The 15,165-nt window shown below is 53.5% G+C and overlaps 1 protein-coding gene across 1 annotated transcript in view; it reads right to left on the bottom strand.

Annotated features, from left to right (window-relative positions):
• Positions 1-1,257: 1,257 nt before the first annotated feature.
• LOC111150635 (glycoprotein A33) overlaps positions 1,258-15,165 on the bottom strand; it is a 44,332-nt gene continuing 30,424 nt past the window's right edge. The window contains exons 4-7 of the mRNA XM_022508123.1: positions 11,289-11,441; positions 2,608-2,727; positions 1,806-1,926; positions 1,258-1,387 (exon numbers count right to left, since the gene is read on the bottom strand). Of these exons, the coding sequence (XP_022363831.1) occupies positions 1,258-1,387; positions 1,806-1,926; positions 2,608-2,727; positions 11,289-11,441 (524 nt within the window). The remainder of the gene's footprint in view (positions 1,388-1,805; positions 1,927-2,607; positions 2,728-11,288; positions 11,442-15,165) is intronic.

The raw sequence follows: 15,165 nt of genomic DNA, 5'->3' as shown, positions 1-15,165 counted from the left end.
GACGTGTGCTTTCCCTCGGGGTGAACAAACCCCGCATGAAAAAAGAAATAAGAATTTCCACTGACATTTATTATTACTGATAGCACTTGAATGAAGCAAAGAACTTAACAAAATATATAAGAGATACATGTGTGTATATATATAAATTTTTTTTTTTAATCACAAGTGGATGATAGATTTACAGAACTGGTTTCCTGATCATCCAGAAAAGAGAATGACGTTTATTTAACAGGAAACTGCATTTGGGTGAGACTAGCCACAGGGCCATGAGCCCGAAGCAGGGACACAGCTCCGACAGTGGGCGACAAGACAGGCCAGTTGCGAGTCTACAAACATCAGAGAGACCAGAAAGGGGAAGGCGCCCAGATTCAGCTGGAGGGAGCCCGGCTGGGAGGGCTTCGGGGGGGGGGGGGGGGGGGGGTGGGGGGAGGGAAGTGAAGCCCAGGCTGCGGCCCAGGGAGCTCAGACATTAGCCGAGGGATGGGCTGGCGCTCAGGTAACTGCTGAGGAGCTGGAGACAAGGTGACAAGATTGTTCCCATGTGTGGGGGAGATCAGAGTCCGGTTATCACTGGGATTTGAGACAGGCCTTTTGGGGCAGGTGGCGATGGAAAGCGCATCAGAGCCAGAGGGAGAAAGTGACGGGCCACTGAGGAAGTGCGCAGGGGAGCAGAGCTGGCCCTCACGGAGGGTTTCGGGAGATGAGCTGGAAAGGGAGCTTGAGGCCAAAGTGGGTCCCTAAGTTTTCACTTAGGTTTGATAAATCGTAGGGAGTCCTTCCCGGACTCATGTATCCAACAAGTATATACCGTGTCAACCCGTCCCCCCGCACCGCCCCGGGGCTCCTCCCGGTGCTGTGTGTGCGGTGGGGAGCAGAGCCGTTCCCGCTCTGCAGAAGCTGGGGCTGCCTCTGCAGATTTCAGGTCGCTCCCGACCAGGAGCCCCAGGATCCGTCCTGTGGCTCGGGGAGCGCTGCCAGCTACAGAGGAAGGTGAGGCTGCGGCCTGGTCCTGGCTGAGGGCCAGGCTGTGAGCGGGCCTGGCAGTAGGAAGGGGTCCCTCTGTGGGTGAGGGCACTTGGCAGGGTCAGTCACCGGTAGGGTCCCCTTAGCCAAGCCCTCCAGCAGATGACGCAGGAAAGAAGTGTCCCGTCCGTGACTGGAATGGAGGGCGAGAAAAACGGGGCCAGGAGAGGGGAGGCAGGAGGCCGAGGAATGAACGCCAGTCTTCGCCCCACCTCAGCCTGCGGCGGGCTCCAGTCACCGGTCGACGTGGCCAGGGGACCCCCGCCCCGTGCTCCTGCGGTCTTCCTGCCCGTAGTCGTCCTCCTCCTGCTCTGTCTGAAGCTCCCTCACCTGCTCTGGAGGCTTCTGGTAGATCATCCGATTCCTGGGAGCAGCGAGGATAGAGGGGAAGGGTTTGCCCTCAGGCTGGGGGAGCTGGGCCTAGAGCTCCTTAGGGGAAAAGCAGCCCTTGGACCTGCCGCCCCGACCCGTGCAGATGCGAAGGGACCCCGGGCTGCAGGCCTGGCTCGGCGTGGACAGGAAGGTGGCAGCTGGGTGGCTCATGAGCTCAGAGTGTTAGAGGAGCAGGCTGGTTCCACTAGACCAGGAGGGACGAGCTCCGCCCCATGTGGGCCCCTGGAGGCCGCAGGAAGCCTGAGCAATCACGGGCCTTGCAGCCAAGCACCAGGGCTGCGACGCCACTTGGGGGCAGCTGTCCCCACTGGCAGCGTGAGTGGAAAAGGCCATGAGGAGCTGTGACACTTGCCCCCACTCCTGCCCACAGGCTGTCCGCAAACACTCACGGCTTTGCGTCCTCGGCCCTGCCCTTCCCCCGGCAGCAGCAGCAGATGGCAACGCCCAGCGTGATGAAGGCTGCGGCCAGGCCCCCCGCAATGCCCGCGTACAAGGCCACGTTCATGGAAGCTGCAAGAGACAGAGCAGGGCAGCTGCATCTCCCGAGTCGTGACCTGAGCCCAGGCCTCTGGGGATGAGGAGCCATGGTGAGGGAAGCCTCTGGACGGGCCCAGCCTCCCTCCCAGCCCAGGGAGGGCTGCCAGCTCCCAGTAACATTCCGTGAAGGGCATGGCCTTGCAGAGAGGAGACGGGGGTCTAGAGACTACTCGTCAGGATGGAGGTGGGCGCAAAGACACACAGGCTAATAGATCGGTGTCCCAACTCCCCCTGGGCGACCCAGGCTCCTAAAAAGTCCCCAGCTGTCCGCCATGCCAGCTCTGGCTCTAGTCTGTCCTTGAGCTGGTGCTGGGGACCCGCCCCAGAAGCTGTGGTCCAGACTCTGTGGCAGCTGACTCTGGACACTTCCCTCATGCCCACTGAGTGGCCCTAAAGGCAGGCAGGGCTGAGCAGGTCTCCAGAAGTCAGTCTGAGGCTCTGCTTCCCAAGAACCAAGGGAACTGGACTGACCTCTAGGTAGGGGAGCATCCGACAGAGGTCACCTCCGGTTACCCTGCTGGCTGGTGACCCTACAAAGGCTCCCCAATTCACCGCCACCGGGCTCCCTCAGCTGTCTCTCTGGACCCCGCACCAGTGACCTTCGGGCCTCGGTCAGACTGAGGCTGACCCACCCTGCCCCCAACCCGCTCTTACGAAGTCTGACGGCCACGGTGATGTTACAGGACTCGGTCCCCACCTCATTGCTCGAGGTGCAGATGTAATAACCCGACATGTCTGTGGAGATGTTCTTCAGAGACAAGGTCTGGCCTGTGACTGGGAAGGAAGAACAGGGGGATGAGGCACCACAGTTCGGTGAAACACTGAGGCACCTGGAGGCCTGAATTCCCAAGGAGACACAAGCACGGCCGTCGACCTCGTCGATGTGGAGAGAGTAGCCGCCTCGAGGCCTCCCAGGACAACAGCAGGCAGGTCGCACAACCCTGCAGTGCTTAGAACTGAGTCAGGCCCCCGGGTTCGAAGCCTGGTTCTGCCACTGATTAATTTTGTGATCTTGGCCCAGGAACTTAGCTTCCCTGAACCTTAGCTTCTGTATTTATAAATAACAAGAGTCCGTGTGAGGCGCGGCAAGAGGGAGCATGAAACAAGACAGTGATCAGTGCAGGCCCGCCTGAGGACACGCGATGCGTCGCACGAGCTCGGGAAACATAAAATACGTACTTATTACCTGAAAGTGCTTTCTAACGAGAAGGTATGGTCATAACCACTTTTCTGCTCTTTGGAAACTGTGTCCTTGAGCTTGGACTCGTGGAAGAAGTCTCTGAGAAATCGAGACCGGTCCAGCGTCCTCATGAGAAGCCTTCCTGCTAAACCTGTGATCCGATGAATTTCTCCACCTTGAAAGCGAGAGCTTCATGCTTAGACGTCTTTAGATGCCCTGTCCTCAAAGACACTTTGTCACAGCTGCTGTTTTGAGTGGAGAGTTAGACACCTCTGCCTCTGTCTGCAGCAGAGATGGCCTCGTGAGATCCTGCCGCCACCAGGCAGCTGGATTTCATCCAGGGGAGAGGCTGGACCCGGCAGGTGGGACCCAGTCACAGCACGGCTCAGACATTCCAGAAGTGGCTCCTAATCTTCAATAACGAGTCCAGGCTTCCTCCGACTCCCTTATTTCACTTAGTGTTATACCCTCGGGCTCCACGTTGTTGCAAATGGCAAGATTTCCCTCTTTTTTATGGCTGAATAATATTACATTGCATATACATAACACTTCTCTATCCATCCACCTGTGGATAGACACTTGGGCTGCTTCAGTATCTTGACTATGTAAATAATGCTGCTATATGGGGCGCCCGGGAGGCTCAGTTGGTTAAGCCTTTGCCTTTGGCTCGGGTGATGATCTCCAGATTGTGGGATGGAGCCCTGCATCGGGCTTCCTGCTCAGCAGGGAGTCTGCTTCTCTCTCTCTCTCTCCCTTTGCCCCTCCCCACTGCTCATTTTCTCTCCCTCTCTCAAATAAATAAATAAGTAAAAATCTTTAAAAAAAAATGAGTGAAATAAGTCAAGCAGAGAGAGTCAATTATCCTATGGTTTCACTTATTTGTGGAGCATAACAAATAGCATGGAGGACATGGGGAGTTAGGAGAGGGCAGTTGGGGGAAATTGGAAGGGGAGGTGAACCATGAGAGACTATGGACTCTGAAAAACAATCTGAAGGGTTTGAAGAGGTGGGGGGGGGGGGGGGTGGGGGGAACCAGGTGGTGGGTATTAGAGAGGGCACGGACTGCATGGAGCACTGGGTGTGGTACAAAAACAATGAATACTGTTATGCTGAAAATAAATTTAAAAAAATGATTAATAAAAAAATAATAATAATGCTGCCATAAAGGGATGCATGTAACCCTTTGAATCTGTGCTTTTGTATTCTTTGAGTAAATACCCAGTAGTAGGATTACTGGATCAGAGTGTAGTTCTATTTTTAACTTTTTGAGGAACCTCCATACTGTTTTCCACATATGTGGAATTTAAGAAACAAAACAAACGAGCAAAGGGGAAAAAAGAGACAAATCAAAAAATAGATGCTTAACTCTAGAGAACAAACTGATGGTTACCGTAGGGGAGGGGGTGGGGGATGGGTTAAACAGGTGATGGGGGTTAAGGGGGGCCCTTGTGATGAGCACAGGGTGAGGTATGGAAGTGTTAATCACTATACTGCACAAGCGGAATTAATATTACATGGTGTGTTAACTAACTGCAGTTAAAATAAAAAGGTAAAAAAAAAAACACGAACAAATCCAAGCTTCTTAACAGTATCACAGGGTTACAGATCTGGTCCTGCATTTACCTTAGCTTTGTCTCTTGCCAGTTCCCCCACTGTGCGCCCCCCCCCACCTCCAGTCTCTTGCCTAATTGCATCTGGTGTGGGTTTCCCTTGTCTGAATGTGCTCCTCCCTATCCTTCCTCAAATGTGATGTCCTGTGATTTTGTCAGCAATCTTGTCTGGGAAGTGGAACAAATACTCAATCTCCAAGGTCACAGAGGTAACCAGAGGCTTAGAGAAGTTAAGGTACTTGCCAAATGTCACAAAATTAAGAAATGATAAAGCATAACAAAAATCCTGTTTTAGGTCTAGAACTCTCCGGAGCAGTTGACAATTTTGACAATTTTCCATTTTCCTATGTATCATAAAAACAACGTAAGTTCATTATAGGAATTTGTACATGACATGAAGCTATTACTTCCGGTCGGTCGAGTCCAGAAAGCCTCAGGGGCTTGATCGCAAGATAGCCCTGAGCAAGACGAAGACAGTCTCTGTCCTGGCAGGAGGGCGGTCACAGGTAATCAGTTAGAAACAGAAATTACTGAGCTTATAGTAGCAAGGGAGTTTAATCTCATCTGAAGGGTCAGGGAAAGCCGGTATAAAGAACAAAGAATAAAAAAGGTATCCATAATTTCACCAGCTAGAAATACCAGCTGATGATTTGGGTTATTTTCTTCCAATCTTTCCCTATGTACTTTCTTCAGATTGTTCCCTTGAAACCCACAGCTGTATTTTCTCGATGCTCTTTCTCTACAAAATGCTACTGCTTCTACCCTAGAATTTCATACCTCAGAATGTTTTCTGGAATATTGCTTACCTGTGACAGTAACATATGGTACTTAAAAAGCAGTCCATGACCAAAGCAAATTTTGAAATCAGTGAAAGAGGGTTAAATACACTTTTTAACAACAGAACTCTCAGAGCTTCTAATTCGTTAATGAGCACTGGGTGTCCCTAAATGGAGATTATAGTATAATGGTCTTATTTTCTTTTTAACTTTTTTAAAATTAAAGTTAGCTAACATACAGTGTATTATTAGTTTCAGAGGTAGAATTTAGTGATTCATCAGTTGCATTTAAAACCCAGTACTCATGAAATGCCCCCCTAACGCCATCACCCAGTCACCCCATATCTCCACCCACCTTCCCTCCAGTAACCTGCAGTTTATTTCCTATAGTTAGGAATCTCGTAACTCCCTCTCTGTTTCTTTTTTTTTCCCAAAGATTTTATTTATTATTTATTTATTTATTTATTTGAGAGCACACAAAAGCAGGGGGAGTGGGAGAGGGAGAAGCAGACTCCCCGCTGAGCAAGGAGCCTGATGCAGGCCTCGATCCCAGGACCCTGTGACCATGACCTGAGCCAAAGGCAGACACTTAACTGAATGAGCCACCCAGGTGCTCCTTCTCTCCGCTTTTATCTTATTTTTCTTTCCCTACCGCTATGTTCATCTGTTTGGTTTCTTAAATTCTAGATATGAGTGAAATCATGTGGTATTTGTCTTTCTCTGATTGACTTATTTCGCTCAGTATAATACCCTCTGCTTCCATCCACCTTGTGGCAAATGGCAAGATTTCATTTGTTTTCGTGGCTGAGTAATACATATCACATCTTTTTAAAAAATCATTTTTTTAATTTAAATTCTATTGATTAACAAACAGCATATTATCAGTTTCAGAGGTAGAGCTCAGTGATTCATCAGCCTTCGAGAACACCCAGCGCTCGTGGCCCTGTGCCCTCCTTAACATCCATCAACCAGTTACCCATCCCCAGCCCCCAGCCCCTCCAGCAGCTCTCAGTTTATTTCCTATGATTAGCGTCTCTTATGGTTTGTCTTCCTCTCTGATTTTGTCTCGTTTTATTTCCCCCCCCTTACCCAATGCTCCTTTGTTTTGTTTCTTAAATTCCACATATGAGTGAAGTCACGTGATGTGTCTTTCTCTAGACTTACTTTGCTTAACGTGATGCCCTCCGGTTCCACCCACAGCATTGCAAGCGGCAAGATACCATTTTTGTGATGGCTGAGGAATAGTCCATTATATATATGTATGTGTGTATATATACATATATACACACACCTATCTTCTTTATCCATCCATTCTGTCATTGGCCATTTGGGCTCTTTCCATAGTTCGGCTACTGTGGACATTGGTGCTATAAACACTGCGGTGCAGGTGTCCCTTTGGATCACTATGTTTGTACCCTCAGATCATGGTGTCACATCTGGAATTCCGCCCCACTTTGCACCTTTAAACCAGGCACGTCCCCCATGGTAGCAGACTTCTCAAAGTTCCGGTTTTGCACTCCACTGCTCATCATGCTTTGTGGTAGCCTCCTTAAGCGGCACCCCTGCCCCCCGCTGTCTACACTCTGCTCCGTCACACTGGATTCAAGCCCCTGCACCCCCCATCTTCCAAACGGTGGTTGCTCTTCTACTTGTAGACTCGCAGTATTTGTTTACTCAGAAACTCCGATTGATGTTTCCGGTGTTCCGAATGATTTGAGAACTATCTAGTTGTATTCAAGGGATGAGACAAACTTAGGGTCCCCCTACTCCTCTGCCATCTTAACTCCTTCTCCCTGACAGTCTTATTTCCTAAACGAATTGGATTTTTTTTTAAGAGGCATCTTGGGGCACCGGGGTGACTCATTCGGTTGAGCACCTGACTTGATTTCGGCTCAGGTCATGATCTCAAGGTCGTGAGATTGAGCCCTGCATCAGACCCCACACTCAGCACCGAGTCTGCTTGGGATTCTCTCTCCCTCTCCTTCTGACCCTCCCCTGCTCTCTCTCTCTCAAGTAAATAAAATCTTTAAGAAAAATAGAGGCATCTTAAAGGAACACACTTTGGGAAATGTTCTATGACCCTGGAATACCTATGCGGACTTTAGCCCTCATCAGATTCCTACACCTTTAGAGCGTGTGAGATTCCGCCCATGTATGACGTGTACACGGCGCAGCGCACACAGATCAGGACAGGACTTCAGACGGCCTCCAGGACCTTTCCGGTTATCAGAGCCCAGCTTGGGACTCTTCCCCAAAGGAAGCAGGGGAGGGGCGCCTGGGTGGCTCAGTGGGTTAAGCCTCTGCCTTCGGCTCAGGTCATGATCTCAGGGTCCTGGGATGGAGTCCCGCATCGGGCTCTCTGCTCGGCAGGGAGCCTGCTTCTCTCTCTCTCTCTCTCTCTCTCTCTCTTTCTCTCTGCCTGCCTCTCTACTTGTGATCTCTCTCTGTCAAATCAATAAATAAAATCTTAAAAAAAAAAAAAAAAAGGAAGCAGGGGATATTAGAAGCTGGTCTGGAATTAACCAGTGCATCTCTCGTGCTAACCGATCTGCTCTGATTCTGAGCCAGGGCTCCAAACTCCCTTTTCCTCTTGGAAAGGACCTAAAACGTGTGCTGAAATCCAGCTAAACCTAATGTTTTCGCTGCAGTGGCGACACCTCGTGGCCAACAGGAGGAACTACAGGACAGTCCGCCTCCCGCTTCCCTGGGCTGGTCCAGCTGGGGAGAGATTTCCCCACAGAGAAGCCCTGGTCTCCCAGAGGCACCGGTGTCAAATTGGCAAGACTTAACTTTCCTGTCCCCGGCGCTGTGGCCCCCAGAAGCACTCCTCCTTCTTTATTTGATATCCAAATTCCTAGTCTTTCAGTGCATGAAGCTAGCTGGCTTACAAAGGATGCCTAGAACTATCACACGGGGGGTCTCCTCTTTGCTCTTCACAGCCTTCAGGGAGGGTGGTATGCTGGTCCTCCTAGGTTTTCAGAGGAGGATACTAGGGTCAGAGAGGCTGTGAGTGATTTACAGCCACTAAGTGGAGACGTTGGGACTGAAGTTCTTATATACCGATTCCAGATTCCCTGTCCCTTTCCCTGCTGACTTGCTGCCACCGCCGACTATGTGGAAGGAAGCAATCTCTACTGTCTTCAGACAGAGAAGGGCGGAGGAACCTGACTCTCAAACTGTGCCCTATGGACGGAAATGTTTCAAAAATCAGAGCTGGGTTTGCTCCTCCTCCGGGGCTCCGTGAGGCAGGTGGAGTCCAGAGCCAGAGGACAAGCCCCCTCCATCCCAACACCGGGCGCAGGCTTGCGTTGTTTCACCGTTAACCACACTCCTGGCTGCCACGCCCAGATCTGGACTCTGACTCTGAGCAAAACCTTTTTTTTTTTTTTTAAGATTTTATTTATTCTTTTGAGAGAGAGGGAGAGAGAGAGAGAGAGCATAAGCAGGGAAAGCAGCAGGCAGCGGGAGAGGGAGAAGCAGGCTCTCCACTGAGCAGGGAGCCTGACTCGGGGCTCGATCCCAGGACCCTGGGATCATGAGGTGAGCCGAAGACAGACGCTTAACCAACTCAGCCATCCAGGTGCCCCACTCTGAGCAAATCTTAACTTGGAGCAGGGACGTTCTTCCAAAGTATGTATTAGCGTCTCCCCTTGACCTTCTTTCGTGTCCTCAGGTTTCTCCTCTTTTGAATCACTGGAGGATGAAGGATTGCCCTGGCCCAATGCACAGGTTCTTCAGGAACCCCCATCGCTGCTGCTCTCACAGCAGTACCTCCCTCCTCCCTGCAGCGCATGCTCCCTACCCTGGACGGCACGGAATACTCACCACTCCCAGGATATCTGTCATGCCCACCCCACTCATCCTGAAGGGTGCAGCTCACATGCCACACAGCTAATAACGTCTAGCCTCACGGAGTTCTAACTACCTACCACCATGGTCTCCACGCCTTACATGGACTTTTATTTAATCTTCTCAGGAACTCTATGAAGTACGTACTAGTTTTATGTCCATTTTACAGATGGAGAAACTAAGGCACAGAGACTAAGTCTGTTGCCATGGTCACGTAGCTAACAAGTGGCAGGGCCAGGATTCAAGCCCACACCATGCTCTTAGCCAGCTTGTTAGTGCCAGGTTGGGTGCCCCCTCCTTGGAGAAACCTTTTATCCCCTTATGCATCCTCTGACTTACAACACCCTTGGCTATAAAACTATGACGGCGTTCGCCATATAGCCTTTGGCCTTGCTGGAAGGAAGGTTCGACCAGCCGTTGTCCGCAGCAGACCTTGGTGACTGTTGCTGCAGTCACTGGGTCACGCACAGGCCAGACAAGCAGCACCTTAGACCCACAGAAGAGCTGCCGGGGGTTTCCAGAAATTCCAGACACACTCGATAACAGTTTGCCAGCCAGAAATTTGTAAACAGAACTGGAAACCTATTGAGATCCACAATATCCTTTCTAATTTACCTTGGAGTGAGAGGGTTCTGTTCTTGTTTTCATTTCTTTCTTCTTTCTTTCTTTCTTTCTTTTTTTTTTTTTAAAGTTCTCATTTGGCTCCCAAATGAGTGAAAGACAAACTGACAAAGTTCATCCTGTTCGACCAAAGCCCCAGTCTGTACATTCACCCTGTCGACTGACCCGGCCCCAGGAGGCCCTTCCCTAGCGCCCCCCACCCCACTTCCCACCCGTCTCCACCCACGGCTTTACCCGTCCCTGCCCCCTTCCTCCTCACCCACACTGAGCGGAGAGACCCCAGAAGTTAAGCCAACCGGCCCCTCTCAGAACTTGTCTGTTCGGAACTCCAGGGGAACTGGCTGTGCCGGGGGTACTGGGGATCCAAGATGCTGCCCGAGGTGTTCCCACACCAGTGGACACCACGGTGATGACAGTAAGATATTTATATAGGGTTTTTTTTTTTTTTTTTTTTTTCAGTTTGTTTCCTGACCGAAGGTCAAATGCCAGCTGCCCACACAAAGCAGGTCTCCAGGCAACCAGAGCCGGACCCAACGTCTCCTTCCCTGAGAACAGAGGACCCTTATGGCCGACGTGGTCGAGCAGTTGGGTGTGGTCAGAAACGAAGGGCATGTTTGGGAAGGTGGGGTTCTGTGGAGCCCAAGATGGACTAGGCTGGATAGGGAATGCGGATGGGAATTCCTGTCCTTGAGTGGAGCCACAGCCCTGGACTTGAGGCCTCAGATGTGTACTTCAGGACATGATCACAGGGCGCCTGGGGGGCTCAGTTGTTGAGCGGCTGCCTTCGGCTCAGGTCATGATCCCAGGCTTCTGGGATCAGGCCCCACATCGGGCTTCCTGCTCTGCGGGAAGCCTGTTTCCCTCTCTCCCACTCCCCCTGCTTGTGTTCCCTCTCTCGCTGTGTCTCTCTCTGTCAAATAAGTAAATAAAATATTAAAAAAAGAAAAAAAAAAAAAGGACACGATCACAGTCAACATTAAAATCCCACCCGGTGCTTCTGCACAGAGTGGCTACCCGACATGCTTCCTCACAGGAGCTGAGCTGCGGGGAACAAAGGTAACAGGTGCACACTTATTACGTGCTTCTACTGAGTGCTTTACGAGACTCATTTTCATTTTCCGCAACAACCTATGAGATGAGGATTGTCACGAGAAGACATGCTGCAGGGAGGAAGGGGGAGCCAAGGGCAGCCCTTCAGGGAGACCTGACTGGCCAGGCCAGGAGCTCTAGCCCTGGGCAGCCCTAGCCAATCACCTGCATTTTGGGGCGGGGGCGCGTCTTCCCCGCTGACCCCGTTACCTGCTGGGGCTGGCCGCTCCTTGTTGAGGACATCATAGCTCTTCCAGCTGTACTGAGGGGCCGGAGAGCCTTCCTTCGACTGGCAGGTCAGCTGGATGTTGTTCCCAATCAGAGTCTCTCCCTCGATGGCGCAGTCTGGTTTGGAGGGCGGCACTGTAGAGGGGAAGGACAGCGTGAAGGCATGAATCCGGAGGGTGGTGGCACTTGGTGACAGCCACCTCCCACCGCAGACACACATGCATACGGCTCTGTTCTCACGCAGAGAAAAGTCAGAGCCTACTGGTGAGAAATAGTGTTGTCGGATCAAACTGCTCCAAACACCTCCTCAGCGGCCTGGCACCGTCACAGAGAGGCAGTGCGTACCAACATCAGGGGCATCCGAGTGCAAGATTGGAGTCAGCACCATTATAAAGTTGGGGATACTGAGGCCCAGAGAGGAGACTAGGCAAGAGCTGGGGGGACTGGAGCCCAGGTTTTCTGACACCATCTCCAGTGCTCTCTCCACCAGCCCATGCAAGCTCCTTCTGATGTTGGCCCATCTGTGCCATTTTAGGTAAACCTTGTAGTCCCCCCGTGTTCCTGTCTGTAAGGCAAGGGGACAACAGACTTTCTGTAAAGGGTCAAAGGTAATATATCAGATGTTGTGGGCCACATTACGGTCTCTGCCACTGCTCCTATGTTTTTAATAACCCTTATAAATGTAAAAACCATTCTTGGCTTGCAGGCCATGTATAAACAGGCCTGGGCTGGATTTGGCCATGTTTGCCTGGCCCTGGGTTAGGGGAAAGCTCCTCTCTTTGAAGCCCTTCCACTCAGACTTCTTAGGAAAGTTCCCTTTGTGTTAAGCACTGCCTTCGTGGATAAAATGTACGTGCTTGGAGTAGCTGGGTGACGGGAGAGACCCCAGGTGGCTGCAGAGTTGTGTGCTGGGTGGAGAGTGAGACCCAAAGGGGTGGGGGTGGGGGACGGCAGAGACCAGGAAAGGGAAGCCTACAGAAAGGAGGTTACAAAACAACTCACAATCCTAACCTGATGACCCACAATTCCTGAGGATCTTAAGCTGTTCCAGTCCCTTGGCGCTCCCATACCATTGCGTAGGATGGCTCATTCTACAAACCTCATTGGGCACTTCCGGCATGTCTGAAACTGCCCGGTACTGGGATCACATAGTGAGTGAGTTCCTGTGTTCAAGGAGTCCCGTGGGGGCAAAAGACAAGTGACTGGACAATGACTGGGCTGGAGGCAAGACTGTGGGGACAGGGAAGGCACAAGCGAGCGACATCCCCACAGCCTGGGCTGTGACCTGCAGGAAGAGTGAGAGTAAGCAAGGCCAGTAGTGGAAGTGGTGGTGGTCAGAGAGGTAAGGGCCCTCCACACAGAGGGAACAGCATGTGCAAAGGCCCTGAAGCAGGAAGAAGCGTCAAGTATGCTTGAGACTTCACGTAGTGTCCTTGGGGTTGGGAGGGGGAGAACACGCAGTGCAGAGGGCTATTACTGAATCCCCCTTGGCAGGAATGACCCTCCACCTCTTTCTTCAGACCTTCGGATGGTCTGCTTGTCCTGGTCTATAGCACTGTGCACTGTACAATCCAGACAGCACGGATCTACAGAGAGTGTCGCAGCCCCCGCTCCCTGCCCCACCCCCCGCCCCCCAAGTGGCTGCAGGAAGCTACCCCGGATGTACCCAGCGGCCACTTCTGGTTTTTCTCTGAGACCAGCAAGGGGTTCTTCTGCATGCGTCCCCCACAGCTCCTGCTGCTCCCGTGAGGGCCACCAGGTGTGGGACAAGCGTGGAGCAAATACCAGGCACTCCCTCACACCAGCCCCAGTTGGGCAGCCCCTAAAACTAAGACGCCCAAGTTTGGTTCAAAAGCCGCCTTTTTATATCCTGGCCCAGGCCCCAGGGACTGAGCAGCCTGGGCAGGAAGAGGCTGCTGCCTTCAGCCCTCCACCCCGCAGGCACAGCAAGTGGGTACAAGGGAAGACGAACACTGCTTCTCCAGAGACCCGCTCTAGGTGAGGGCTGATGAGCCAAGTTTCCTTCTGAACTCTCCAGAGGTACAGGGACAGCCCTCTCCGAGCATGAAAACCACTCAGCGTGCTTCCCAGGTGGGCCTTGAGCAGGGCGCTACAGCCTCATCTCCCAGTTAGAGAGCCCGCCTGGAGTGTAAGGCCCGGGGAGAGGTGTCACAGCAAGGCAGCGTCCGACTTGGTGCGCATGACCGTGGTCAAGCCTTTCCGCGACCAGCCTTCTCTGGGATCCAAGACAAAAAGGGGACAGAACAGACCAAAGCAAAGGAGCATCTAGAGAAGCAGGAAGAAGCAGGCCGGACACATCTGGGGGCTAGCTTTGCCAGGGAAGTTATTAAGGCAAATCCTTCATTCGGTCCGGAGGCAGCAGTGGGGATAACACGAGACCAACCATCCCCAGGAGACCAGCCTTAAGAAGGAGTGTGTCAGGTTTCTGTCCATCCCCCAATACACACATCCAGGGGCCCTTACCCTCAGCCCCCAGTCCGTCCCCCCGCCCCAGCTGACCCTAGGCACCCCCCCCCCCACACACACACTATCCTGATCCTTCTCGAAGGGGTCCTCCCCAGCCCCCGAGCATCAAAACCAGCTAGGACCTCGAATCAGTTCTAGTTCAAACAGCCCCTCTTGCGGGGCTGTGAGGCCTGCGGGGCCCCCGGAGATCTCGGGGTTCTGGGTGGGCTCCTCCTGCGTCCCAGACTGAAGGCAGCCTCTCCCCAGACTGCCGGGCGGGCCGGGCACGACGCCGCCCCGAAGCCTGCACCTCCCGCTGCCGAGGCCAGGGGGCGCCAGAGTCCGCGGAGCCGCCGGTCCCGGCCGCCGCTTGCGGGGCGCTAGGTCAGGGCTGAGGAGCCGCGGCCGCCAGGTGGCTTTCCCCCTTCCCACCACCCCCCTGCCCCGGGGCGACCCGCTCCGCGCGCTCCGCCCCGTCGGAAGCTCTGCGCTCCCCGAGCTTACTGGGAGTCCTCCAGCCCGTGCGGTGGCCCCGCTTAATGAGAGCCCGTCTCCCTAAAAAGAGCCCCGCAGCGGGGCAAACAAAACTCTCTCAAAGATTTTCCTGGGTTTCTTCACAGACAGTACAAAACGCTCTCTCTCTCCTCCTCTCTCCCGCTGCAAAGCACGGAGACCAGGACCTCAGCCTAAACCCGTCTCTCCTCCCGGTCGGCCGGCGCCTGTCGGGACAGGGAGCGGCCCGGAGACACGCCCCCCACGGGGTCTGGCTGCCTTGCCAGCAAACCAGCGCGCGGCCCGGTGAAAGGCGGACCCCCGCGGGGACGGTGATGGGGGAAGCCCGCACTCGACGGCGCCCGAGCAAACCGGCGACGGAACCCAGCCCTGTCCGCACGCCCTCCTGGGCTCGTCTTTCTCAGCCCGCTTCCCGCGCACGTGCCGTGGAAGGGGATGAAGCCCCCCTGCTTGCGCTCGGGGCTCACACCCTCGGGGGACAGTGTCCTCGGAGCCCGCCTGTGCTCAATGAGCTTCCGGTCCTCCAAGCTCTCGGAGGGCCGCTGGGTTTTGGGCCAGGACCCAGTCCAGGTTCCTAACACGTGGCTCCCACGCGGGCACCATCGCGGCCACGGGTTTGCGGCCGCCGCGGCGGTGACGCACAAGGGTCGTAAAGAAGAAGGCGCGCTGCCTGGTTTCCGGCTCCCGCGCGGGGCACAGCCGGGCCGCTCTGCGGGTCCCGCCCGGACTCACACAAGACTTGGCAGGTGAGGACCTGGTGGCGACGTCGGGTTCTGGCGAGGCCCGGGGCCCCAGGACCCCATCAGGGCGGAAGGGGAGACTGATCTCCTCCCAGACACCTCCCAGAGGTCTCACAGGTAGGGACTCCGGGGGGTCGGGG

This window comes from Enhydra lutris, unplaced genomic scaffold (assembly GCF_002288905.1).
Source record: "Enhydra lutris kenyoni isolate GAN:26980312 unplaced genomic scaffold, ASM228890v2 scaffoldscaffold24, whole genome shotgun sequence".
Taxonomy (NCBI): domain Eukaryota; kingdom Metazoa; phylum Chordata; class Mammalia; order Carnivora; family Mustelidae; genus Enhydra; species Enhydra lutris.
The sequence above is the reverse complement of the archived record's forward strand: the minus strand, read 5'-3'. Positions and strand labels throughout refer to the sequence as shown.